General features: G+C 41.9%; 2 protein-coding genes across 4 annotated transcripts in view; one reads left to right on the top strand and one right to left on the bottom strand.

Annotated features, from left to right (window-relative positions):
• Positions 1-1,401: 1,401 nt before the first annotated feature.
• Positions 1,402-6,787, top strand: RPS27L (ribosomal protein S27 like). Of its 3 annotated transcripts, none has more exons than XM_044981115.1 (4): positions 1,402-1,535; positions 3,091-3,199; positions 4,295-4,405; positions 5,648-6,787. In XM_044981115.1, exons 1-4 carry the CDS (start codon positions 1,530-1,532, stop codon positions 5,674-5,676), a joined length of 255 nt encoding a protein of 84 aa, XP_044837050.1. In that variant the 5' UTR covers positions 1,402-1,529; the 3' UTR covers positions 5,677-6,787. The 3 variants fall into 3 exon arrangements, with proteins under 3 accessions (XP_044837050.1, XP_044837052.1, XP_044837051.1); XM_044981117.1 differs by lacking the exon at positions 1,402-1,535 and adding an exon at positions 1,711-1,729; XM_044981116.1 differs by lacking the exon at positions 1,402-1,535 and adding an exon at positions 2,115-2,273.
• A 2,671-nt stretch (positions 6,788-9,458) lies between these two features.
• The window catches only part of LACTB (lactamase beta), a 36,129-nt gene continuing 19,373 nt past the window's right edge, over positions 9,459-26,214 (bottom strand). Inside the window, exon 6 of the mRNA XM_044980566.1 lies at positions 9,459-13,003. Coding sequence (XP_044836501.1) covers positions 12,472-13,003 — 532 coding nt within the window. The 3' untranslated portion in view covers positions 9,459-12,471. The remainder of the gene's footprint in view (positions 13,004-26,214) is intronic.

The following is a 26,214-nucleotide window of genomic DNA, read 5'->3' as shown; positions in this document are numbered from 1 at the left end:
CTGAACCATCTGGTTGTTACATTTTTATTTTCAACCTACAGGTAAATAGGATACATTTGAAGGCAAAAGACTGGAAGAGAGAGGAGTTACAAAGCAAGAATTGGAGTCAGCTGCTCCATACTGATAACTTGTAGGACAGTAAACAGAGCAAAGTGTTAGCTGAGTCTTTTCAGATTAAAGCATTTATAATGCAATTTGTATTATAAGTACTTTAATCTAAAAATTATACAATAAAATGTTTAAAATGCCCCTACCATCAACATATCAGATCATTGAGAAACACTGTCATCTTAATGTTATTGTGTCATAACTCAATTTGTGTGCTCTAGAGAAGAAACCATTAAAAGTGGAAAGCCTATATAATGGCCTGAAACACTACTGCAGTGTTGCTCAACCAGGGGTATGCATACCCCTGGGGGTACAGAGAGGCCTTCCAGGGGGTACTCAACTCTTCTAGATCAGTTTCTCAACCTGGACAGGTTTAGGGGGTTGCAAGTGCAGGGCCAGTATTAGGGGGGTAGCAAGCAGGGTAATTGCCTGGGGCCCCACACCACAGGGTGCCCAGAAAGCTAAATTACATGCTTCAGTCCCGGGGGGCAGGGCTCGGGCTTCAGACAAGGCTCACAAGTGAAACACAGGCTCAAGTATCACACTGAAATGTAAGTACAATATTTATATTCCAATTGATTTTATAACTATATGGTAAAAATGAGAAAGTGAGCAATTTTTCATTACTAGTGTGCTGTGACACTTCGGTATTTTTATGTCTGATTTTGTAAGCAGGCCATTTTAAGTGAGGTGAAACTTGGGGTATGCAAAACAAAACAGACTCCTGAAAGGGATACAGCAGTCTGGCAAGGTTGAGAACCACTGCACTACAGGGTCCTCCTGGGACACTTCCTGCAGAATGAGGTGGAGGTTTTCTTGGTCGAAGAAAGGTTTTGTAGCGCCAGTGTTTTGTACTGCAGAGAGCCAGGCCTGAGGCTCGGTGCTGTCTCTGGGGGACTGGGTTGGTCACCGCTGAAGGGCTAACCTCAGGGTTGGGTGCTGGGCCCTGTGATCTCCGCAGGGCAGCCAGGCCTTGGGGCCCGCCCGCCCTCTAAGGAAGGGGTGCCCAGTGGCTGGCCATCCATCCACTGGCGTGGGGCGGCTGGGATCAGGCCGCGGGGCCTGGGGTTGTGCCCACCGCTCCGTCCTGTCTGTGGGCAGCTGCAAGCGGGACTCGGGCCTGGCGCCCGGGCTCCATATCGCAGCGCAAGTCCCGGGGAGGCGGCAGGACTCACGCGGAGGAAGCGGGGAGAAAAGCGCTCGGGTTCCCGCCACTCTCCAAGGCAGAGAATCACCGAGCCCCGCCGTAGGCGGGAGAAAAGCTCCACGTGAACCATAGAGTACAGACCACCACGCTTCTTGCGCGCCGCCTCCCGGAAGCGGAAGTCGGACTATGAGCCCCGATTCGCTGCCGTGGCCCGACAGGCCCGCCCCGTTCGCTGCTCAGTCAGTCGAAGGGTACTTCCGGTTGGGGAGACAACATGCCTGTGAGTTGTTTTGTTTACAACGTTGGGACCCGGAGCGAATCAGCTTGGCAGCCCCCTGAAGGGTGGGGTGAGGGGCCTCAGACTGCGGCCAGGGGAAATGTGCCCGCCTCCCACAGCCCTGTGTATGGGACCCAGCTCCAGGGGCCCGCAGGGCGGGCCGCTCACGGGCAACCCTCCCCTCGTGACCTGGATAGGTGTGACGCGGGGGGCCGCGGGGAATTCTCCTGCCACTGCGCTGGGCGGGAGGGACACTGGGGAGGGGGCGCGGCCACGTGACACGAACGGCACTGCGGGACGGAGTAACTGACACCCGTGGAATTTGGGAGGGAGGGAGGCGGCGACGTTAGCAGGGCGCCCGCGTGCTCACGGGAGCCTGGGGGCGCCGAGCGCCTTCCGCACGTGCCGGGACGCCCGTTACAGGCGTCTCACGTTGGATTCTCAGAATATAGCAGCCGAGCGCCACGGGCCTGGCTGCTCCAATCTCCCGGCCTGCCCTGTGTTGGGGTCTGTTAACCCAGGGGCCTGACTGCTGAGCCTGCCCCCTTCTGCCCTGTAGTGGGACCTGTCCAAATCCCTTTTCCTGCCCTCGTCCTCTTCCTGTATCTTGAGTGTGGACTGTCTCTGCCAGGAGGGAGTCCAGGTAGGGGGTGTTGCATCTCATCCTCCTCTAGTGAAGACAAAGTTTAGTCATTCAAGTCAAGGACAGGAGGATTGAGCTCCCTTTTCATTTCTGCTCTGGTAACATGGAGGACACTTGTTTGCACTTTGGGAGGGTTGGGTTCTTAATTGGTTTAATCTGTTCTGAACTATCAGATTACCAGGTGGCAGCTGTGGGGCTGTCTTTTGAAAAGCAGTTCAAGGAACAATCAATCACATGGTACTGGGCTTGGCCTATTGGCTGCACTCCAGCTACCTTGAGCTAGCTCAGTGGTCTAGGTTTTAGGAGTTTTCTTTAATCATCGGTTCCATTATGCATGTTTTTAGGGGCTTTGTTTCTTCCATGCATTCCTGTTTTGTTTGTGTAGAAATGCTGCTTTTAGCAACCCGCTTAGCCTTTCCAGTGATGGCAGCCTGATGCCTTCACACTGATTTTAGACACCAACAGAGACTGTAGAATGGGAAATTCCTTTCTGAAACAAACTATCCAGAAATCATTGCCAGTTTTCTTTATTCCACTGCTCACATCTGATTTTTTTTTTAGTCAAGAGTGATTAATTCATTCATGCAGCTAGCTCAATATTGTGAGACATTGCATTGGTAAGAATGATGTAATAGTGTGTGTCCTAGTATAGTACATGTTCTATTACATTACAATAAGAAGCATCTCCAAAGGTAATGATGGTATTGCAGCTGCTTCTAACACACAAATGCTTGCATATGTTGTGGTTTGGTTTAATGCACTGGAATTTGCGCATTAATATGCATATACTAACTAGGAACAAAACAGCAGCATAACATCAACAGGAAGTCTCCTATCCAACTGATGTAACTGGATTGAGCAGTATTTACCATCCAATACCATGACTTACCCTTTTTTTTTTGCTATTAAATCTAGTTGGATAGAGACATAGCACATCCATCTCTAGAGGAGGAGAAGAGAAAGCACAAAAAGAAACGTCTGGTGCAGAGTCCAAATTCCTACTTTATGGATGTAAAGTGTCCAGGTAAATATTTAAGCGCTTTACCCTTTCATTATGCATAACAGTAATGAAACTTATATTTAGTGAAGAGTGATAACAAAAGGTCAATGAAATGTCATTCCTAATTGTGATGTAAACCTGCTATAAAAGGGAATATGGGTGTACTTTCTGTGCTCCAATAGAGGGTTTGATTTTTTTCTTCAGAACACTTCTGTTTGCTTCTTATATTAGAAATATCAAGATTTCACTTGTTTTTACCAGAAGACTGACTTGGGAGCTCTCTTATGCTTCAGGCTCTTAATTTTTCTTCCAAATGTATATTAAAAGTTTGAGTGAAATGGATGGGGTTTTGGCAACGAAAGGCTAAGCCTTTTGTTCAGATGACTCAAAATAGGAAAAACTCTTAGCTGTACTTTTGTTAATCTTCCATTATTCCAAATTCACTCGGGGTGCTAATAATGGGAGTATGAATGTAAGCTAGTTCTTGGCATTTTAATCAGTCATATCTAATTCTGCCCAGATGGAGTCATAATAGTGAGAGATTAACTAGATACTGTAGATAAGGCTTCGGAGGCTTGATTCAGTAACACAATTATGTGTCATCCTAGAGTAACTTGTATTGTTGTAGGCCAGGGGTTGGCAACCTTTCAGAAGTGGTGTGCCGAGTCTTCATTTATTCACTGTAATTTAAGGTTTTGCGTGCCGGTAATACATTGTAACATTTTTAGAAGGTCTTTTTCTATAAGTCTATAATATATAACTAAACTATTGTTGTATGTAAAGTAAATAAGGTTTTAAAATTTTTTAATAAGGTTCATTTAAAATTAAATTAAAATGCAGAGCCCTCCAGACCGGTGGCCAGGCCCGGGCAGTGTGAATGCCACTGAAAATCAGCTCACGTGCCGCCTTCGGCATGCATGCCATAGGTTGCCTACCCCTGTTGTAGGCAATGTCCAACTGCTAATATCAGGCGCTTTTAAATTTAATTGTCTAGTATCTTGCAGTTGCCAACTTTTTGTTGGAGGAAGGTTGTAAATCAAATAAATGCAGACTTTGCTATGTCTCTTTAAACATTTAACCTGGGCCACTTTAATGAAGTCTACTAATATTCCCTTTTAGGATGCTACAAGATCACCACGGTGTTCAGCCATGCTCAGACAGTGGTTCTGTGTGTTGGGTGCTCAACTGTGTTGTGCCAGCCTACTGGAGGAAAGGCCAGGCTTACAGAAGGTAAGGGCGTATGTTTAATAATTAAGCCAGTTTTATTCCTTTTGAAGGCTGTGCATTAATATACTTGCAAAGTGCTAAAGCTTTAATTTTCTCTGTGGCTTAAAAACCAAAGACTGAAAATTAACAACGTTCTTCAAATCCCTCTGAAATGAGTGTGTGTTTGAGAAGTGTTGATTTCTGGTAAATTGGGAGCTGGATTGCAACTGTATATGCAGCTCATCTTTTTTGTATTATATAAGGGCGGTGTAACTAAACCAGTATTCATCAAATACTTTATAAATTAAACACCCTGAATAGGCTTTAATGATTCCCTATACTCTGAGTTGTAATTCCTTTCAGATTAACAGTAATGGAAAGCATATGGCCAATGCTTATAGTATGGTTCATTTACTTCTGAACCTGAAGGTTATGAGGTTTAAATCCCTGGGTCACACGTTCACTGTTATGTTGTGGGGTACTGCTGTCAGATTAAAACAGTCTCAGCTTGCCCTCTCCCCCTAGTATCAGCAAGATTCCTTACTTAACATTCCCTGTGATTAAAATTTGTTTTTGTCAAACTATAGTTGAGTAAATAATGGCTGCTCTGTTTGCATAGATAACTGGGGTAGAACCAGTGTTTAACTTGTTACTATTTAAGTGTAGCAAAATGCTTAAGATATGAAAAGTGGTATAAAAAAACCCCATGAGGTTATATTTAATCTTTTTGGAAAAGTATGCATTCAAAGTTGATTTCTGGGCTATACTTTTCAGTGGTAAAACAGGCCAACAACTGTGGATATATAGGTATTAAATAGTAGTGATGCATCTATGTACATTCACAGAAGAGTTTACAAGAGTGCAGGGTGCCTAGAATAAGGCTGCTGGCTGACCAAGCTACAGAACAACCCACCTTTGCCAGAGAAGTCACTGCAATTTAGGGTGTTAGCCATTGGAGGAGAGAGCAGGAGATCTGCCTTTAAAAAGATGCAAAGTTAAGCTTTCAATGGCATAGGCATAAAGCCCCTCTCACTGCACATTGAGATTATATAATGACATAGCTACATTTTTATAATCAGATTAGGCCTGATCTGAAATGCTAATTTTTCACTTGACTGTCCTGTAGAGAGAAAGTAAATTAAACCCATTATTTATGTAAACGCAGCTACAGAAATGTCAAGGGCAATAGGATGTTCTCAGGGTTGGCTCCTATAACAACTTAAGGACTATCCCAGTTTGATATCCTTTTATGTGATTTGTTTACAGGTTGCTCATTTAGAAGAAAGCAGCATTGAATGCTCCCTTTGCCAACATGACTCATGTTATATGCTCCTGGAAGCCTTATCTGTTCAAAAATGTCGGTTAATCTAACAAGTTAATTGTTCAACTTTGTAAGAAACACTAGCAGTTACCTGGTGGGTTTTTTTTTCCCCAATAAAACGTCTTAATAATGTGCAGATTTTTCCTAGAAGTCTAGGGTAATTGAGCTCTATTTTTATAGCTTTTTATTACTGTATTTTGAATGGGTGATGCCATTCCACACAAGAATCGGAACTTAAGACTTGCTGCACACTGTTTTGTTAATTATAAACTGAGTAATCACCACTGCTATATCAGCTATAGAGATGAAAGGCAAGTGCCAGTGCACTTACAAATGGAGACTGCTGTAGGAATACATTTAGTATATTTAAGCTTTTTTTTTTTATGCCACTGCTGTGAGACATGGGGTTAAAATTGCTAGATGGGTATATAAAAACAAACATTTTTCCACAGGAAAACTAGAAAGCATTCTCTATGCATAGGGGATATGGTATGTGAACAAATACCTATTAGACAGCAAACTATTAGAGAGCTGTGAGTGGCATCAAGTCACAAGGAAATGAATAACATTCAGTTAAAAAAAGTTAGTTCCATGCAGTGACAGGGTTAATCTAGAAAATAAAGTATCTTGGTATAATGCTTGTTAAGTCTAGTACATTGCTCTTAAATAGGTTTTATCCTGTTATTAGACCATGAACTAGCATTTTAAAGTCTGAAAAGATATTATGCATAACAATTACCTAGTTCACCTGAGCAAGAAAAAAAATTGGTTGGCTTTTGTTTTTAAAAGGACTGCTTCTCTTTCTAAATTGCCATGGAATACTAACAGAATTGACATTTCAGTTATTTCTTTACATGGTAAGCCATGTAAACTGTGCATTCTTAAATCTGTATCTTCAGAAGAATAATTTTATAGTAATGTCTTGATTTATATGTAAACAGAACTTTTTTCAAAATTGCACAAATTAAGTACGTCTTCTCGTCATTTGGCTGGCATTGGAAATTTTGTCTTTCCCCATTTAAACTGTATTCTTTTGTGGTAAGAGCATGTCAGCTTAAAATCAATAAAGAATGCTTGATACTGTATTTGCATCAGTTTGTGAGATGTTTTACTGCACTTCTTAGAGAGTGAGCATGAATTTAGTGTCCATCTCCATTTAAAAAAAATCCTTAGTATGTATGTGTTTTTCTTAAAGGTGCAAAGTGGCTTGTGTCAATTGGTAGAATACGTAATAGTTATGTAGGGATCAAGTGACTTTAAACCATATTGAGATTTCATGACAAACACAGGATAACTTAAGAGCAAAGTAACAAGTCAGATTTGATGTGTCATTCAAATTGCCCTAGGTTGGCTTAACACTGCCCACAGATTGTTAGAAATGCCAATGACGCAAGACGGACAATTCTTTCTAGATATAAGCACAAGCTAAAATTAGTGTTTGATACCCTTTTCACACATGAGATTTTAAGAAAACAAGGAATAACTAAGTACTGCCAAACCAGAGTAGCTGAATAACCCATCTTGTCATTCTGTCTAATCCTGGCTGTTGGCAGTAGCTTAAATGAGATGTAAACCCCTGTAATGCTTCCATATAGGGAAATTACATCAACCAGTGATTCTGATTTACCTTAAAGAATGCCTTTTAAAAAATAAATAAATAAAAAGCAATCAGACAATACCTCCACAGTGAGGTAAGTATCCAAAAGTATGTTCTTTTTGGATATGGAAAGTCTGCGACTGCTATACTGTACACTGGTAAAATGTTCTCACTAGTAGCTTTGATTGCTAAAAGTGTTTTCAAACTTATTTCTTGCCATGAATCTTGCTTTCATATCCATTTCAAATATCTACATTGGGGTGTTTCCTATCACTAGTGCTGTATGCTCTGTGGTGGTGTAAGGGTCCGTGTACGGGTCCCCTTGTCAGGTGAGGGGTCGCTCTTCGCCTTTGGGGCGCCTGGGACCCAGGCCGCCTCACTACAGGAGGCTGAGTAGCAGTTCAGTCTTAAAGTCCACGCCCTAGATCGGGGCGGGGCAACAGGCAGTAGCCCTGGGCTCAGACCTTCAGGCAGGGGCTGAGCAGACAAACAGTACGTTAAGCCTGAGCCCTAGGTCAGGGCGGGGCAACAGACAGTAGTCCTGGGCTCAGGCCCTCAGACAGGGGCTGAGCAACCAACCAGTAGTTCCGGGGCTCAGGCCCTCAGGCAGGGGCTGAGCAACCAACCAGTAGTTCCGGGGCTCAGACCCCCAGGCAGGGGCTGAGCAAACACACACAGCAGTTCAGTTTGTAAAGCCCAAGCCCTAGCTCAGGGCTGGGCAGCAACAGATACAGGGCTCAGACCCTTAGGCAGGGCTGAGCAGCAAACAGGTAAGTCCCGGCTTCTACGCCGGAGTGGTGGGGTGAGGGGGAGACTGCCACCCGTGAGTAGAGGGTGGCAGGGGGGACGCAGGCCCACCCACTCCACTGTGTCCCAGCCCGGGGCCCTAGCAGCGGCGTGGATCCGCTGCAGTCAGTGGGGATCCTGGCCGCAACACACTGACATAGGCTCAGTGTCTGCTACAGCCAGACGGGTCGGCTATCCCCGGGCCACTTCCAATCTCCCCCTCCACTGGTACCTGTGTTGTCGTGGCTTCGGCAGGGGGGTCCACCAGCATCGGCTCCTCAGGATACGGGTGCACGGGAGGGCTCGACTCCTCCTCAGGGTACCGGGCTCGGGGCAGGCTTGGTTCAGCAGGAGCTCGGGCACCAGCGTCTGTCCTCTCCAGCGGCCAGGCCCCAACTGAGCGTTGGGACCGGGACTTTATACTTCCTGTCCCGCCCCTTGACTTCCAGGGGGCGGGAACAGGTGGCAGTGACTCCGCCCACTTTGGCAGCTGTGCTGGCTCTGCCCCCTCAGGTGCAGCTGGGAGCCAGGCCTTCTCACTACAGGTGGTCTTAGCAATATGCTTGGGTTTTTACATGTTATATTAGATCTTTATCTGATCCAGTGCAATGTTTAGTGAGTTTGTTTTTCCTAAACCTCCTCCCCACAACCAAAAAAACCCTTACTTTTAAGAACCATTAAACAAAGATCACTATTTCGGAGTATTTATATGACAACGAAAAAAATAAAGCAACGGCATGTTAGAGTAAAAGTTTTACCTTTTAGTGTTTCTGCATTTAATAGCTCATACACTATCTGTTCATGAACCCTGCAGGAACTAAGCCATCCAGGGCAAACAACTCATGTTCTGTTTATGAAACAGTACAGATTTATGCTATTGCGCAACATTTATCAAGTCACTAGATACTCTAAGACTATGTAAGAGCGTTCCTACTGGATATATTTTTCCATCAGTGTTAAGATTTAGGTTAAAAATTACATTAACTGATTTCGACAATACAGAAATGTCAAAGTAGCTCCTGGCTACGTTAGAGGTAACGTTAGAGGGGGGAGGAATAGCTCAGTGGTTTGAGCATTGGCCTGCTAAACCCAGGGTTGTGAGTTCAATCCTTGAGGAGGCCACTTAGGGATCTGGGGCAAAAATTGGTCCTGCTAGTGAAGGCAGGGGGCTGGACTAGATGACCTTTCAAGGTCCCTTCCAGTTCTAGGAGATTGGTATATCTCCAATTATTACCTTACCTTAATCCTCAGCTTCCATGAGCATTTTTTTTCCAACATTTGGTAAATAAAAAAAATTGTTGAATAGACCTAATACTGATATAAAAATACAGTTTTGGTCAGCCAAGAAGCAAACTCGCTTACCTCAAAACAAATAGTTTAATAAAATGAGTTTTTATTGTTTAAGGCATAAAATAACTAACTATAATCATGAAAACACTAGACAGGCATTTACATTTAATTAAGAATCTGTGTAAACCACTGACAATTCTGCTAAATATCACAGATCTATAATAAAATACATTTCTTGGTATGTCATATCTCAAACTATAACATAGGAGAAATGTGAAAGCAGCACTGACATGGTATTTCTCCATATGGTAGAAGTCAAATCTCTGTGAAATTAATGTTAAGAGTGGTGGTAAGGTTAGGGACAGGCAAGCCAATCAATATTCTCTCAGCTACTGCCTGTAGTATCCTGACCCTTCAGGCAGAGAAACAGAATTGCTAAGCAGTGCTGTGGCACCTGCATCAGTGTTAAGAGATTCATTTTGGAGCAACTTTTGTGTTTAAGGTTTTGACTAAGGGTGAGGGCATGCTCCTGCAAAACCAGATATAATCTGGAGAAAGATGTATATATCCAACGTTCTTCCTGTATTGCAACCTCATGAAGAAATACATCACCAGTGAAGTATGCAAGCACAGGGGCTAAAAGAATGCTAGCCAAGCTCTGCAATATCAACAGCAGCAGTAGCATTGTGAGTAGCTAACTACATGTGGGGGGGAGTTCAGTGCTTTTTTTTGGGTACACCAACCTGAAGCTCTGTGCACAATATACAGGAAGAAAAAAAAGTGTACTTAAATTCCTTTAATTCACTATTAATACTAAAACAGTATTCTGGATTACAGGTACAGCTTTATCAAAATCCATTCAAATTAAGCAAAACATTTGCTAAAATAAATGAATTAAGACCATACTGTAAATGTTACAAAAATAACCCACAACTTGAACTATGAATTAATGTAGTTTCATTTTCCATTCAGTACACCTAAAATCCAGATTGTTGCATTGTAATCACAACTCAAAAAATGAGAATACAGAAGATCTACTATTATAGCAAGTCTTCATCATGATCATATTCTGCAGATTGCTTTTGAACCTGTGAACACTTGGCCATCTCTAAATAAATATTACATTAGAACAAAAGGAACATGGGTGATGCCTCAACTCTGCATTACCCATACAGTCATGCATATTTAAATTATATGCATGTTGTGCCACCTTTCCATTTGCTCAAACTTCAGTAAGTGTATATATTAAATGATAAAACATTTCAGTTCTTATAAAATTCCTGATTATTATTATTATTTTTTTTAATAGAGGGCACACAACGGCCTTGTCACTGAACAAGGAAGACATGGTCACTCTAACAAAGCCAGTATCAAAAATTGTTTTGCTGGTGACAAGTTTAACCAAAAGATGCACATGAAAGGAACAAAGTTAATAGATTTAAGCAGTTCTTGCACTCCAAGAAACTCAATCTGGGCTAAATATGTTAAATTTGTAGGGGAAACTAAGAACTTGACACATCTACAGTAAAAAAAAATGGATTAAAAATAATGATAATGTAAAAACAAAAAAAGGTGATAAGGAGATACATAAAATATGTCCTTGTCTACAAGGTTTTGTGGGAATTTTAGACAAGTTTTTCTGTTAAGAAGTATAACCAAAATTATTTAAAATTAAGAAAAATAAAGTAGTAGGAAGCCTTTTGTAACTGTTTTAATTAAACAATATAATAACCTGCCAAAAAGAACATAATTGCCCATACTGAAGATATTCAGATCAAAACTAGATTAAAGAGGACTCTGAAAGACTGTAGATTATTTGTAAGTGAAGGATGACTAAATACTAAGCAGAGATCATTTAGCTAATTTTCTTTAGTGTCCCTATGGAAAGAGGAAAAGAGAAGAGACCCTCCACAGCCATTATGGAGCACCCTTAGGTGCTGGATCCCTGATTCAATATTCTTTGTGCCTCTACAGCAAAGAGATGAGATTTCCTTTGGAAAGCTCTCAGCATCACTTCTTGCTCATCCAGAGGGGATTACCATTGAACAGAGTTGTCTGCACAGCACAGCTTCTGAATTGGGAAGTGAGAGATACTCTGGGTGTGATCTTTCTCCTCTTGAAGTCAATGGGAATTTTGATATTGATTTCAAGAGTAATCTCTCTTGATTTTGCTCATTATATAGAATATTTTAATTCTGATCCAACACAAAAGAGTAAAGGAATACCACTGGGCCAGCAGGCTGGCTTCACTCATTTGTTTTGTTCCCAGTTAGAATAGAAAAGCAGTCCTCTAAAAGATGAAAAATCAGCTTAACGCACCATGCTGTTTCATCCTTTTCTAATTTTGAACAGGAATTTGAGAGTTACAACTCTGCTAAAAACATGCTTCTGATTAAATCTAGTGTGCATCCTCAGCCTGGGAGCAACTTCAGTTTAATTTCAGTGGGGTTTGTTTTTGGACAGAAGTACAAAACTTTGTATTCAATGTTTTTTAAAAAGTGAAATCTCTATTTTTAAAGTGACTGTTCAAAAATACTGGTGAACACAACTTTGGCCAGCATGAACGTGAAAAATGTAACATGGCAATAAACGAAGTCAAGTCTTGCATTTTCTTATTATTTGATTCTATACAAGTTTTCCTTACTTTTACTACATTTAAGGAAACTATTTGCTAATACAAAAATGTCTAGAAGACAAGAGTAAACATCACCCTCTTTCCGGTAAAGGCCAACAATAATATTTATTGATCTTGACTGGTCAGTACCTTGGCTTGATATGAAAAAAACATTGCTACAACATTGGTGATTTGCAAAATAACTTCTCTTGGAACGCCTTTTCCCCCGTTTTCCATAAGTTAGCAACTATATAGCTACTTCCCTGAGCGAAGACTTCTAAATGCACTAAAATGTAGCACCACTAACAAAAGTCAAAGAGGTTAATTTCTTTACAATCTGATACATTCTCTCAGAAAAATGTGTATTCCTAGCAATCTTGGAGCTCACATGTACCCTTATGTTTTGTTTTTTTTAAAACTTTGTTCCTATTTCAATACAACAGTACAGTTATTCAGACCTACGCTATATTTTAATCAAAGTATCATGCCAATTTGTCTTTATCAAATTCTTTTGCAATCTTTAAGGCAGTGCTGTTGAGGGAAACTGACTGCATATTACAAATAATGTTAACAACTACTCCTCTGGGAGGTGTCACTAACCCACTGTTTATAACCTCAGAGTCCAACTCTTCAGGAAGAATAAGCAAGACACTGCTTGCACCAACTGCTCCACCAGTATGGGAGACGTAGTGTCGCTGCTGTCTGCAAAAACCATATTCTTGCTGTTTCTCCACAACAACCCAACCCATTGCATATTTACCATCCTTATCCCATGATGCCTCAGTGTTTGGCACTGGGGTCCACATCATTGTAATAATGTCTGGTTTGAGGTAGCCAGGAAGAAGTTTGTTGGCACTGTTTTTAAACTGTCCAACTTGATAACTGTACAGCAAGGCATTTCCAAATTTCAGGAGGTCACCCGCTGATGAAAGAAAGCCACCACCAGCCCACTTGTAGGAGTTGTCCACATAGGGTGCATTTACGAGCCGTCCTTTTTTGTTGCAAACATAACACCTAGAATTAAACAAGAAAGTTTTAGTTGTCACCCATAAATAAAATGGAAATAATAATCTTTTAATTTTCTATGTTATAATAAAAGCAAAACAGTGATGAGACAGCGCACTCTCAAGACACTGTGCAATTCAGTGCCATTTTAATACTGGGAGTTGTAATTGTTATGTACTAGGGACCAATTCAACACTCTGGATTTCTGATGCCATGGAGTTTACAGCTATCAGAGATTAAAAACAGCTTGAGAATTCAGGATACAAAAACACACCAAAACTTGCTCACCTTCCACAAGCCCAGAAAACCTTAAAGGCAGCAGGACATTGTTCTGCAGCCCAGACAGAAAACAACAGAGAAGTCCTGCAGTAAGATTCTGTAGGGCAATGTAGGAGATTGGTTAGGGGAAGGATAAAGTATGTGGCTTGTAGAGTTCAATGGCCAATAGATGGCTAAATACATATTTGTGTGCATAAAGGCAGTAAATGCACAGTGAGAGTAAATTCTGCTAAAAATGGATCTCAGGACTCTTGCTCTGATAGTCTTACCCAGTGGCTGCTATTTGTCCCCAAGAGCATGTGTTTCATAACAGACAAAAGGACAGTGAGTACTAAACTTTGTTCAACATCAGTGTGCTCCATACACTGCAAACTCACTTTAGGGATGCATTTAAAATTACTAAAACCTAAGTTCTAATCACCTTCAGAGTCTGCAATCCACAAAAGCAAGTCACACCAAATATGGCTGGCTCCTTTTTTCTGACCAAGGGCTTGTCTACATTACCCACTGGATTGATGGGCAGCGATCGATCCAGCGGGGGTCGATTTATCGTGTCTAGTCTAGACAAAATAAATCGACTGCCGAGCACTCTCCCATTGACTCCGGTACTCCATCAGGGTGAGAGGCATAGGCAGAGTCGACGGGAGAGCATCAGCTGTCAACTTACTGCAGTGAAGACACCACGGTAAGTAGATCTAAGTACGTCGACTTCAGCTATGTTATTCACGTAGCTGAAGTCGCATAACTTAGATTGATCCCCCCGCCCCCAGTGTAGACCAGGCCTAAATGTACCATGCCTCGGCTTAGCAATACTGATAGAAGTGTGTCATGGAGCTGCCTGAAGCTGGGGGTGTCCTGTGAAGTGAGCATGCCTAATTCAAAGTCCAATTAATATTGGACTCACAATGACCTGTCTGAGGCTCACATGCCACAAAATAAATCAAAAGGCTCTCACTGACCTAAAAGAGAAGAGTGGTCAGAATTAGCCCCTGACAAAGCCTAGCTTTGTGTGCTAAGGCAGAGTGAAGATCCTTTCTTCTGCTTCACCAGAACTGCCATCTGATAGCAGCCAGTCCTTATCATCTGGCCTGCTGATCCCTGATCGGCCTTTGCCTGCTCCCAGCCTTCCAACTGCGGAGAGGAAAACAACTTGCTGGTTCCGCCAGCAGCTGACTGGTGGAGGCCTTTCTAAACAACTGGAGGTCCCAACTCATTGCCCTTCTTTTCCTAGGGCAGGTTGTACCAAGGCAGTGAGGTCTCTGGCAGTAGGCAGCAAATGCCTGATACACCCGATCGCAGAGAGTTATAAAGTTATAGATTAAAAGAAACTCCTGAACAGCACCAGCCAAAGAATTAGCCAGTTGCAGCAGGTATTCAGCCAGAGAGAAAGACCATCAGAGTCCTTGCAGCAGTTTTTACTCTGGACATTCTCTTCCCTGAGCCAACTGATTGTTTGCTACAACCCTCCGCACCCATGCCTCCCTCACAATTTCTAGACCTGACTCCCTCCACCTGCCTTCCATGTTCCTTTTATCCTTCCCAGCAATTTTCCCCTCCCTTCCTTTGCATTTCCATTTAACTGATCGCCTAACGAATCCCCAACAAAACATTTAAAGAAACCCAATCCCTTAACTGCCCTCTCCCTCAAAAATCATGGAACTAATAAGATGTTTGCAAACCATCCCTGTTCGTTTGTACTTTATATCCCTTTCCCTAATGCTTTTTCAGTCTTGTCTATTTAGGTTGTAAGCTCATTAAGACAGGAACCATCTCTCTAGGTATGTGCAGTGAGTGCCTAGCACAAACTGTTCACTGTTAACCTCTAAGTCCTATTGTAATACAAATAAATAATAAAAAGTTAAACCTAGAACTTTAAACAGAACTTAAAGCCTACGGTAAAAGCCAAGATATAGAAGCAACAAGGGAATCTGGAAATAGCCCTGTGAGTAAATGTTACTCTGTTACCCAGGGTTTTCAGAACCCAAAGCAGTGGTAACTTAACTGTTTCACTCCAGGCGGTGTCAGAAATAAATGAATGGGAACACAGTGCTTCTGGCTGATGAAAGACTAATACAAGTAAGCATGCTCTTATCTAAAGCTATAATTTATTAGATTAAAGCACACACAAACATAAGCAATAGGTTTAGAACATCCCAAATAATTACCTACAATCTGAGATGGTATTGAGTAATTAACTAGAGATCTGAAATGGCTGGTTGCTTCTCCGCCAAGGAGTATGGTATCAGGAAAGTGTCTCAGGATAGCTTCAGAGGACTGCTCCAAAGTACACTATTATCTAGTCTTTTTATAACTAACTTTTACAAAACACACAGCCCATAGTGACCCCTACTGGGTCATCACCTCTCCTGACTTCAATAAACTACTCATCCACAAACATTGCTAACAATCTTAGTCATATAAGCTTCTATATGAAAGGTGCCCAAACTCAGGATAGCCATCCACTTATTTTCTTTGTCTCAATTTGTTGACTCTTTTCTCCCCTCCTCCCGTTCTGATTAGCAGACACTGCAAGCCCGCAGTTAGTTCTGACCTTGCCTCCAGAAGCCCTACTTGTTCAAATTAATCCTCAACTATGTGGTGTTCTATTTTATTAATTCACGGTGGCTGAATGCATACAATAAGGTTGCAAATTAGCTTGATCAAAATCTGGGGTACACACCCCAAATTTGGGGCAACAGTTTAGCTGTTTTTCCTTACATGACCTCTTATCCATACAAGTTGCAACAGAGAAGGAAATTAACCTACCAGACAAGCAATCATTTTCTAGCATGCTGGGAAAAGCAAAACAGAGCAGAGAAAGGCTGTTTTTGAGGATGTCACAAGATTTTCCTGCCTGAAGACCACAGACCAGACAACCTCATACAATGTGACAAAACATCCCCCAAAAAGAGCACGTGGGAGCAGATCTGAATGTGACCCCCTTCACATTCAGACCCCAAGGACTTAGACTAGAGTCTGAACTCACCCGTGAGAATGCACAGACCAAAATGTCCAGTGGCCACATCCGGCAATACAAGCATCCACAGTGAGTTTTACAGGTTTTGTGCAAATGGATTGAACGGAACTCCTAATTTTTAGCAAGTTGTACTGATTGTCCCCACTGATCAGTTGTTGAATGGTTTGAAAAGCGGGCCCCGCCTCCTATCTGAACACTCCAATCTGGTTTATTCTCTTTTTAAGGTCCTTGAGGTTCCTCCCCATAGTATTGGGCCAGCTCTGGCTGATATAATGCTCAATTCTTGAGATAGACAAGGTGGGTGAGGTAATATCTTTTTACCTGGAACTGATACAGCTACACCACCACATACAATTCTTGTCATGTTAATACTACCACAGAACCAGCAGAGGGGATCACGTACATACTTTAAGCTGTATGATACGGCTCTGACAAGTTACTTTTACAGCAGAAGGAAAAAAATTACATATAAAAAGATGATGTATTGCAAAACTAAAGAACAATGGGAAAGGGCACTGTGACACAAATTCAGGAGGCAGAGACCAAAAAAAAGTAGTTATTAGTTGTTCAATCTGCTGCTGTTTTTCAGTCCCATTATAGGGCTATTCAGAGCATACTGCTAAGATCAAAGAATTAGGTGACCTACACCTAAAACTTAGGAGCTACGTCTATCAAGGATGTAAAAAATTCACACCCCTAAGAGACGTAGTTAAATTGACCTATGCCCCAGTGAAGACACTGTAAGGTTGATAGAAGAATTCTTCCACTGACCAAGCTACCACCTCTTGAGGGGGTGGATTTACTACAGCGACGGAAAACACCCTTTGACTGCTGTACCAAGTGTCTACACTACAGCTCTAGAATGGAACAGTGGCAGTGCTGCCGCTGTGCTACTATAATGCTTGTAGTGTAGACTTCCCTCAGAGAAATAAGGGATGCGAGAGAATCATTAGGTTATCCAGTGCATCTCCCTGGCCAGTGCAGGACTGCTCCTCAGACCATGTTCACTACCATTTTGCCTAGCTTTAAGTGTTTCAGGTGATAGGGTTCCCACCAGTTACTTTGGGAGACTATTCTACAGCCTAATGTAGTTGCCTTAAGTGGTTTAACCAACAGCAGCCACAAACCAGAGGAAAGCAACAGGAAACCTTCTGTACTTTCTCCGACAAGAAGTATTACTGCAGAACAAAGCCAAAGCGATCCACATGTAACGCTGGACAGGTGAGACACCCCCCCCCAGGCCAGAAGGCACAACAAATAATACTGGGGAGGAGACTCCGGCCACTAAGAGTACAGGCTGTACTTGTGATGGTGCTGCACCAAGTTCTCTGGGAAATACTGTGCCTGATGTCTGCACCAAATAAAATGAATGACCTGAACTTTCATAAATGAATCAGAGTAGGAACACAGAATGTGAGAGTATGTATGAAGGGAACCTCTCCATTGTGATGAAAGAATTGGAATGATGCAAGATGGAATATGTGGAATCTCAAAGCTATGTTGGAAGGGTAAGGATCATTTAATGACGATGGATGGATATGCAGTGGACTACTCAGGATCCAAGAAAACGAGAGAAAATGGGGTCACATTAATCTCATCCAAATGTGTGCTTGGATATAATCCACTCAGTGAAAGAATCATTAAAATTTGTCTTTGAGCAAAGCCAGTCAGTCTTTCCATCAAACCGGTTTACACCCCTACACAAGTTGATGACAATGTGATTAATGAATTCCATAAAGGACTCAACACTCACTAAAACATCAAATAAAGATATCACCCTTGAAACTAGCGACTTGAATGTGAGCAATGGAGCTGTAGGCTCTCAAAGAAGTAATGGAAAACAATGGTCTGGGTTCACAGAGTGAGAAAGGAAGACATTTAGCTGAATTCTGCTGCTCTAATCCAGTGGTTCACAACCTGTCCAAACAACTGTACCCCTTTGAGGAGTCTGATTTGTCTTGTGCACACCCAAGTTACACCTCACTTAAAAACGTACAAACTGACATAAAAATACAGAAGTGTCATAGCACTATTACTGAAAAATTGCTTACTTTCTCATTTTTACCATATAATTATAAAATAAATACATTGGAATACAAATATTGTACTTACATTTCAGCATATACACCTCTACCCTGATATAACGCTGTCCTCGGGAGCCAAAAAAAATCTTACCGCGTTATAGGTGAAACCGCGTTATATCAAATTTGCTTTGATCCGCCAGAGTGCACAGCCCCGCCCCCCCGGAGCACTGCTTTACCGCGTTATATCCGAATTCATGTTATATCGGGGTAGAGGTGTAGTGTACTGAGCAGTATAAACCAATGATTTTAGTTTGTACTGACTTCGCTAGTGCTTTTTATGTAGCCTGTTGTAAAACTAGGCAAATATCTAGACGAACTGATGTACCCTCTGGAAGACCTCTGAGTGCCCCAGGGGTACATGTACCCCTGGTTGAGAACCACTGCTCTAATCATCTGGTCATTACAAAAAACTATCTTCATCCAGCATCCTAGATGTTTGTACACATGGAGATCATCTGATAACACAAAGAATTAAATCAGCTGGTTAATGATACAGCAACACTGAGTGTGGTCTGTGGGTCAGATGATCAGCTGCTAGCCTCAAACACAAAATTAAAATTACAAAAGACACCTCTTAACCAACCTCAGATATGCTGATGGTATGATACTCTTTGCTACAATCACCAATGCAATGCAATAAATGTAAAAAGAATTAGTAAGGAATACGGACTATTCCTGAATGCAACAAAATTATGTACATTGACATGACGAAAAAAAGGATGCAAGCAGACATCTTGATTAACAGAAAACTATAGTGGCAGTAGATTAATTTAATTAACTGAGATCATATATATCCAACTGTCAGGGTTCCCTCCCCACTCTGAACTCTGGGGTACAGATGTGGGGACCTGCATGAAAGACCTCCAAGCTTATATTTCACCAGCTTAGGTTAAAAACTTCCCTAAGGCACAAATTCCTTGCTCTGGAATGGTATCGCTGCCACCAACAAGTGAGTTAGACACAGATTCAGGAAAATGACTACTTTTCCTGTTTCCCCAAAACAGCCCCCCAAGCCCCTTCACCCCCTTTCCAGAGGAGGCTTGAGAATAATATACCAACCAAATAGGTAACCAAGGTGAGCACAGACCAGACCCCTGGGTTTTTAGGATACTAAAAACCCAATCAGATTCTTAAAAACAGAACTTTATTATAAAGAAAAAAGTAAAAGAAGCACCTCTGTAAAATCAGGATGGAAGGTAATTTTACAGGGTGATAAGATTTAAAACACAGAGGATTCCCCTCTAGGCAAAACTTTAAAGTTACAAAAAACAGGAATAAACCTCCCTCTTAGCATAGGGAAAATTCACAACCTAAAACAAAAGATAATCTAATGCATTTCCTTGCTATTTCTATAATATTAGATGCATCATTTCAGTAGGAGCTGGATTACTTGCTTGGTCTCTCTCTTTGTCTCAGGCCATGGCTACACTTGCAAATTTGCAGCGCTGCAGCAGGGTGTGAAAACACACCCTCTCCAGCGCTGCAAATTGCGGCGCTGCAAAGCGCCAGTGTGGTCAAAGCCCCAGCGCTGGGAGCGCGGCTCCCAGCGCTGTACGTTATTCCCCACAAGGAGGTGGAGTACAGACTGCGCTGGGAGAGCTCTCTCCCAGTGCTGGCGCTTTGACTACACTTAGTGCTTCAAAGCGCTGCTGCGGTAGCGCTTTGAAGTGCAAGTGTACCCATAGCCACATTGAGAACACCACACAGAGCACAAAGCAAAAACCTTCCCTCACAGATTTGAAATTATCTTCTCCCCTTATTGGTCCTTTTGGTCAGGTGCCAACCAGGTTATTTGAGCTTCTTAACCCTTTACAGGTAAAGGAGGGATTTTATGCTACCCTCAGCTGTATGTTCATGACACCAACCAACGAGGCTGTTCCAAAGAAATCAGAAGACAACAAGGGATCATTTGCTCAGCTATGGCCTCTCTTAAGAAAGTATGGAAAAATTGTGGCATCTTGAAATGTACAAAGGTATGACTAGCGAAAAACTTAATTTATTCCACAGCGATGTATAGATGTGAATCATGGAAAGTTAATGTTGCTGATAGGAAGAAAATAAACGCTTTTAAAATGTGGTGCTGGGAAAGACTTTTGTATATCTCCTGGATGGGAAAAAAGATGAATGCCGATGTTAGAAGTAGACCCTGATGTTGGAAATTAACATGCAATCTTATGCACTTTGGTCTCATTAAGCACAGAGATGGAAATAACCTTGAGAAAAAATTAAGGGAGGAATGGTGGAGGGTCATCATAGCACAGGACAACCAGTGAGGAAATGATGGATGGTTTGTGGCTGATCACGGAAAGGTCAGCTACTGAGTGCTCAAAATTAGTGCTGGATCATGAAGGCTTAAGGCAGGGGTAGTCAATAGGTGGATCGCCAGTAGGGTTGCCAGTCCTCCAGGATTGGCCTGGAGTCTCCAGGAATTAAAGATTAATCTTTAATTAAAGATTGTCATGTGATGAAATCTCCAGGAATACATCCAACCAAAATTGGCAACCCTAACTGCCAGCCACTTTTGAATAGATCCTGAAATCTTTTTATTTACTTACCATCATTATTATTGTTATTTTCTCTGGAGCCTGGACCTTGACTATACCTTGATCAAGAAATTTGGACCTTGACAAAAAATAATTGACTACCCAAGCTTAAGGTAATTCTGCTATGATGTCACTGATATTCAGACATGAATAAATTGGTTTGTCTACTTATTAGTGTAACTGTCTGAATGTTTACCATTCAGCCCAAGTTTCTCCTTTCTTCATTTCATCCTGTTTCTCCTAGTGCCACCTTATCAAGGTACTGGGACTTTGTTCATTCCACTGTAGGCCATCTGTAAACAGGAGGTATTCCAGAACCATTTCTTAAGACATGCAATGATCTTGCAAAAGCTGTCACAAGATGACGACTTTGGAAATCACCACTGAACTGCAAACTGGGATGATCTATCAGCAACAATGGAAAAAGAGCCACTGTTGAATTGTGTCTCAATAACATAAATAACTCAAATATTTAATTGGATTATTTTACATAATATATGAGAGATGTAGGGTAACTATCTAAAAAATGAACTAAGAACTGATTTCAGCTTTGCCACAGACTTATTATGGCACTTAACTACTCTAACTTTCCCTATCTACAATGGCGATAATACCTCTCAGAGGTTTTGCAGTTTACTTCAGTGCTATTGAATTAGATCATAAATATCATGAAATAAGCCACAGGGTGGCAGTGTTTTATAGTTTGAGAGCTATCACTATGCTTTATAGTTTAGCTTCCAAGGATAATTTCAACAAGGGGCCCTGAATATTGTCTAGCGTTAAACAGTCCCTGGGACAAACAGAATACCCCCAATTACATTTATCCTCTCCCCCAACAATATTTATTTCAGTTTATGAAAGGTTAAAAAAGGAGCCTGGGCACTCGTCTTAGGTCTTTCAAATCTTCCCTTAGCCGCAAAGCTCCCCATTGAGCTCTTCTTATAGCCCTGGTACCTGGCTGCTCAAAAATCAGCAGACAGCCATTCCACCTCTACTCCACTGGAAACTTCTCCCACTTTGCCTCACAGATATTATGAAGCACACAACAGGCAGCTATAACCATTGGGATACTTTTTTCGCTGAGTAGACAGTGCCAGCGGCCTTTCAAGCATCCAAAAGTACATTTCAACATCCCCAATGGTAATCCTTTGGTTTGGAACGAAGTCCCTGCTTGCAGCTTTCTGAATAGACCTGTGTTCTTAAAGATGCGTGTGTAATCCACCTTCCCTTACCATCCCACATTGATGGTGGTAAAATGCACCCAATGATCCACCAGCACTTGCAATACCATAGAAAAGTAGCCCTTTCTATTGATGTACTCTGTGGCAAGATGGCCTGCTGCCAAAATAGGGATATGCGTGCCGCCCATCCCCGCCACTGCAGTTCAGGAACTCCAATGCTGCAAAACCATCCACTATGTCCTGCACATTGCCCAGAATCACAGTCCTTCGTAGCAGGATGTGATTAATGGCCCTGCACGCATGCATCACAGCAACCCCCACAGTGGATTTCCCAACTCCAAATTGATTCCCAATTGATCAGTAGCAATCTGGCAGTGCAAGCTTCCACACAGCGATGGCCACTCGCTTCTTCACTGTCAGTGCAGCTCTCATTTTGGTGTCGCTGCACCAGAGGGCTTGGGCGAGCTCCACACACAGTTCCAGAAATGTGGCCTCGTGCATCCGAAAGTTCTGCAGCCACTGCTCGTCATCCAATACCTGCATAACTATGCGATCCCATCAGTTAGTGCTTGTTTCTTGGGCCCAGACTGCTGCTACACCATCTGCAGTTGCTCTGCAACTGCCAACAACCATCTTGAATTGTTTCTTTCCATTGCGCATACCAAGCCAGCCTGCACAGAATCGTCATCTTCCCCTATGGCTCTGCTACTGCAGGGTTAGGTGCATTGTGTTCACAATGCCCATCACAATAGTGCAAAGCTGTGCAGGATCCATGCTTCTCACAGAGATGGCGGAGACACGGATTTGTACGGCTTTTGAAAAACAGCATAAAATGTTATGGGATGTATATAAAATAACAGGATAGAGAAAACTGCATCATGGGACGTTGAAACCATGTTCCCAGTCACCCCTGTACGACTCGTTTGCCCCTTGAGGCATTGCAAACCCTTCCCAAAACACCCTGAGCTAGATAGTGGTGAGTTGCACAGTAGGATGTCTGCCCAGGGTGCACTGCTGCCTGCATCGATGCAAGTGAGGACACACACCGCTGACACAAAGACTATAGTGCGGACATGCAAAGGCGATTTAATTACTACGGCGGCTTAGCAGTTTTACATGAATTACCTCTGCCTTCTGTTTCAGTACTCAGTGAAATAGTCTTGGTTTCTAAATAATAGATAAACAAGCCAGGGCAGAGCTGATCTTGCCTGCTCACCAAGTTGACTCGCTACTGATGAGATCACTTTCAAAACTGTCTCATGGAGTGTGGGGGAGTCAGGGCCCTGCACCCCCCACTTCCTGCGATTCACCATGACTCTCAGCCAGCCAGGAAAACAGAAGGTTTAGCAGACGACAGGAATACAGTCCAAAATAGAGCTTGTAGGTACAGAAACCAGGACCTCTCAGTCAGGTCCATCTTGCCAGGTAGGGAGCCCAGACGCTGGTCCTGGGCATCCCTCCATTTCCCCAGTCAGCTCCAAACTGAAAGCCCCCTCCAGCCCCTCTTCTGGTCTTTGTCTCTGTCCCAGGCCAGGAGCCACCTGATCTCTTTGTTCTCCAACACTTTCAGTTGGCACTTGCAGGGGAGGGGCCCAAGCCATCAGTTGCCAGGAGTCAGGGTGTTGGCCATTCTCTGTGCAGACATCATAACACTGGCCCTCTGGGGCTCTACAACAATCACACACCCTTATCCCACCACCTAGATACTTAAGAAATGCACAGGGGAAACTGAGGCACCCCGACAGTATTCAGAGAAAACTGTAAGAACATTCCCATTTAGGAAAAAAAAGACTTAAGTAACCAGTCAGCCAGGAAAAAGATTATGAAAACACAGGAACTAGAAACTGACACAATGAAAAAATAATAGTTACTAAAATGAAATAAAAAAGGGACAAGAAAAAGTGGAAGGGAAGGAAAGGAAGAGAAAAAAGTTTAGGAAGCCATTTCAAATTAATTAACTTTCACTTTGAATAGCTGAACGTTAAAACTTGGAAGCGAAAATAGTTGTGCAGATGAAGTAGTTTCCAGCAAAGCAGGGAATATAGGGGCCAAGAAAGAACAAATCAAAGGAGAAGCAGCAAATAAATTCTTTCACAATTTAAGTGGAAAAATGGAGCCCACATTTTAGCATAAAATCCCCACTCTCTAAGTAAAAATAGAGGCTTGTAAGTTGACTAGCATTTCCATTATACTACAAGGGTATATTACAGCCTCTGTGGTTTTGTTTAGCTTAGTACTTCTTATACTTTACCCTGCAAAGCCCTGTCTAGTGGTCTGCAGAATGAAATATTTTGAAAGTCAATAATAATAATAGGGCCTTGGGGTATTGAGAAGGGAGCTAGCCTACTAAGAAGAGGCACTCTCTTATAAAGACATCAGCAGAATAAAGAGATTGGAAAAATCCTGGTTTAACTTTAGAATACAGCCAGAGTGGTACTGATCAGAAGCAAAACGTATCTACATGTAAAATTACCCGGGGTGGAAAAGAAGAGATGGCTGGCTAAGGCTTGCATTCACCCACCCTTCCCCACAATACTAGATATGCACACTGTTACCTTATGTTTTGTCAGCTCAAACACTAAAAAGTCTCATCACTAGCAGCTAGGGTGACCAGAGGGCAAGTGTGAAAATGGGGACGGGGGGCGGGGGAGGAATAGGTGCCTATATAATAAAAAGCCCGCAAAATCTGGACTGTCCCTATGAAATCGAGACAGCTAGTCACCCTACTAGCAGCCCAAAAAATACACTAAAACCGAGGGCCTGATCTTGCCAGTTGATCTAACCAACCTACTACCCTCAAAGTGCTCAGCTGGAGTTGCAGCATGCTCAGCAACAGGCAAGATCAGCCCATTATAACTACATTCATGAGAGCAGCGGCTCACTGAGTTACAGTTAATTTGCCACTACTATATTGAAGCGTAGCCAAGCACATGTTTTAGGAGAGAAAACTTGCTTTATATTTTGCTACACCTTGAGACCTGATGAAAGTTACTTAAGCAAGTGAAATAAGTGGGTTTCCCAAGAACAGATAAATTGACCATGCAGTGTGACCAATTTTCTTAACAGATTATTTTCTCCTCCTCCATCAAAGCAATGAAATACATTATGAAAATTACATTTTCCTAAATTGAGCAATAGGAGCATTGCCACATACATAAACATTCTAGCTACACATACTACCACCAGCTGGTGATGTGATTATGGTTATTATCTATATTATATAATCATTGTCTGCAACTTGCTCTAATGTGCATTTGTAAAAGAGCTGCAAAATTCAGATCAAAATATTTTAAATTAAAAAAAAAAAAACCACCCTCTGATGTCTGAAGCAGTAATACCAACACACTAGTCCATTATACACATTTGAATTTTGGACGTAACAAACTTCTATAAATCTTGAACTTGAATTACATTTCCACTGCTTTAGAGTTAACAAAAAAAAATGTTAACTTGGATAACCATTCTTCATTAAGAACACAAAGTATTTTTTCCAACACAGGAAATCTGAAAGCTGCATATCAAACTCAGATACCCATGAGGTTTTTCCATAATCTGTTCATGACATTCAATTAGAATCCTCTTCCCGGGCCAACATTTAATGGCTGAGTCAACAAACCTCAAGTTCAGTGCTTGTGGGTGATTTTTGTGGCTAGGTAACTCAGTAAAATAAGATTGGTGAGGGAAGCAGCAAGAATGACTCTAACCCATTAAATACAAACTCATATACAAATTCCTCCTTAACGTTCTTAAAAGCTGCCAAAATGGCAAACTATTAAAAGGTTCTTTTAGATACAGATATTTATAAAAGGGTTCTGGTGCTGTCATTGGCATTTAAAGAGTCTAATTTATAAATAACTGTGGAATATTATAGGAACATTATACTATTACTGTTCCATGAAACATTTTTGAGGTAATTTTAGAAGCATATTGTGGTGTCTACATACTTTACAATTAAACCCCTCAATTTTTTTTAATTTTTTTTTTTGCAGTTTAAGCAATACTTTAATCAAAGATTTTGTAAACTCAGACACTATACTTTAAGTCCATAAGTATTTTATCAACTATAATGGATTTTGAGTCTAAAAAGAAATTTAAAAGTTATTTTCTTTACAACATACTCTCCTCAGTGAATATAATTGAAGCCTGATAAAGAACT

This window comes from Mauremys mutica, chromosome 11 (assembly GCF_020497125.1).
Source record: "Mauremys mutica isolate MM-2020 ecotype Southern chromosome 11, ASM2049712v1, whole genome shotgun sequence".
Classification (NCBI taxonomy): Eukaryota; Metazoa; Chordata; order Testudines; family Geoemydidae; genus Mauremys; species Mauremys mutica.
Note: the sequence above shows the minus strand (reverse complement) of the source record. Positions and strands in the feature narration are given on the sequence as shown.

What these genes read in the sequence shown, in the direction of transcription:
- RPS27L (XM_044981115.1), top strand. An exon ending in TATGGATGTAAAGTGTCCAG is followed by an intron (nt 3,200 to 4,294) that starts GTAAATATTTAA and finishes ATTCCCTTTTAG; the next exon opens with GATGCTACAAGATCACCACG. An exon ending in AAAGGCCAGGCTTACAGAAG is followed by an intron (nt 4,406 to 5,647) that starts GTAAGGGCGTAT and finishes ATTTGTTTACAG; the next exon opens with GTTGCTCATTTAGAAGAAAG.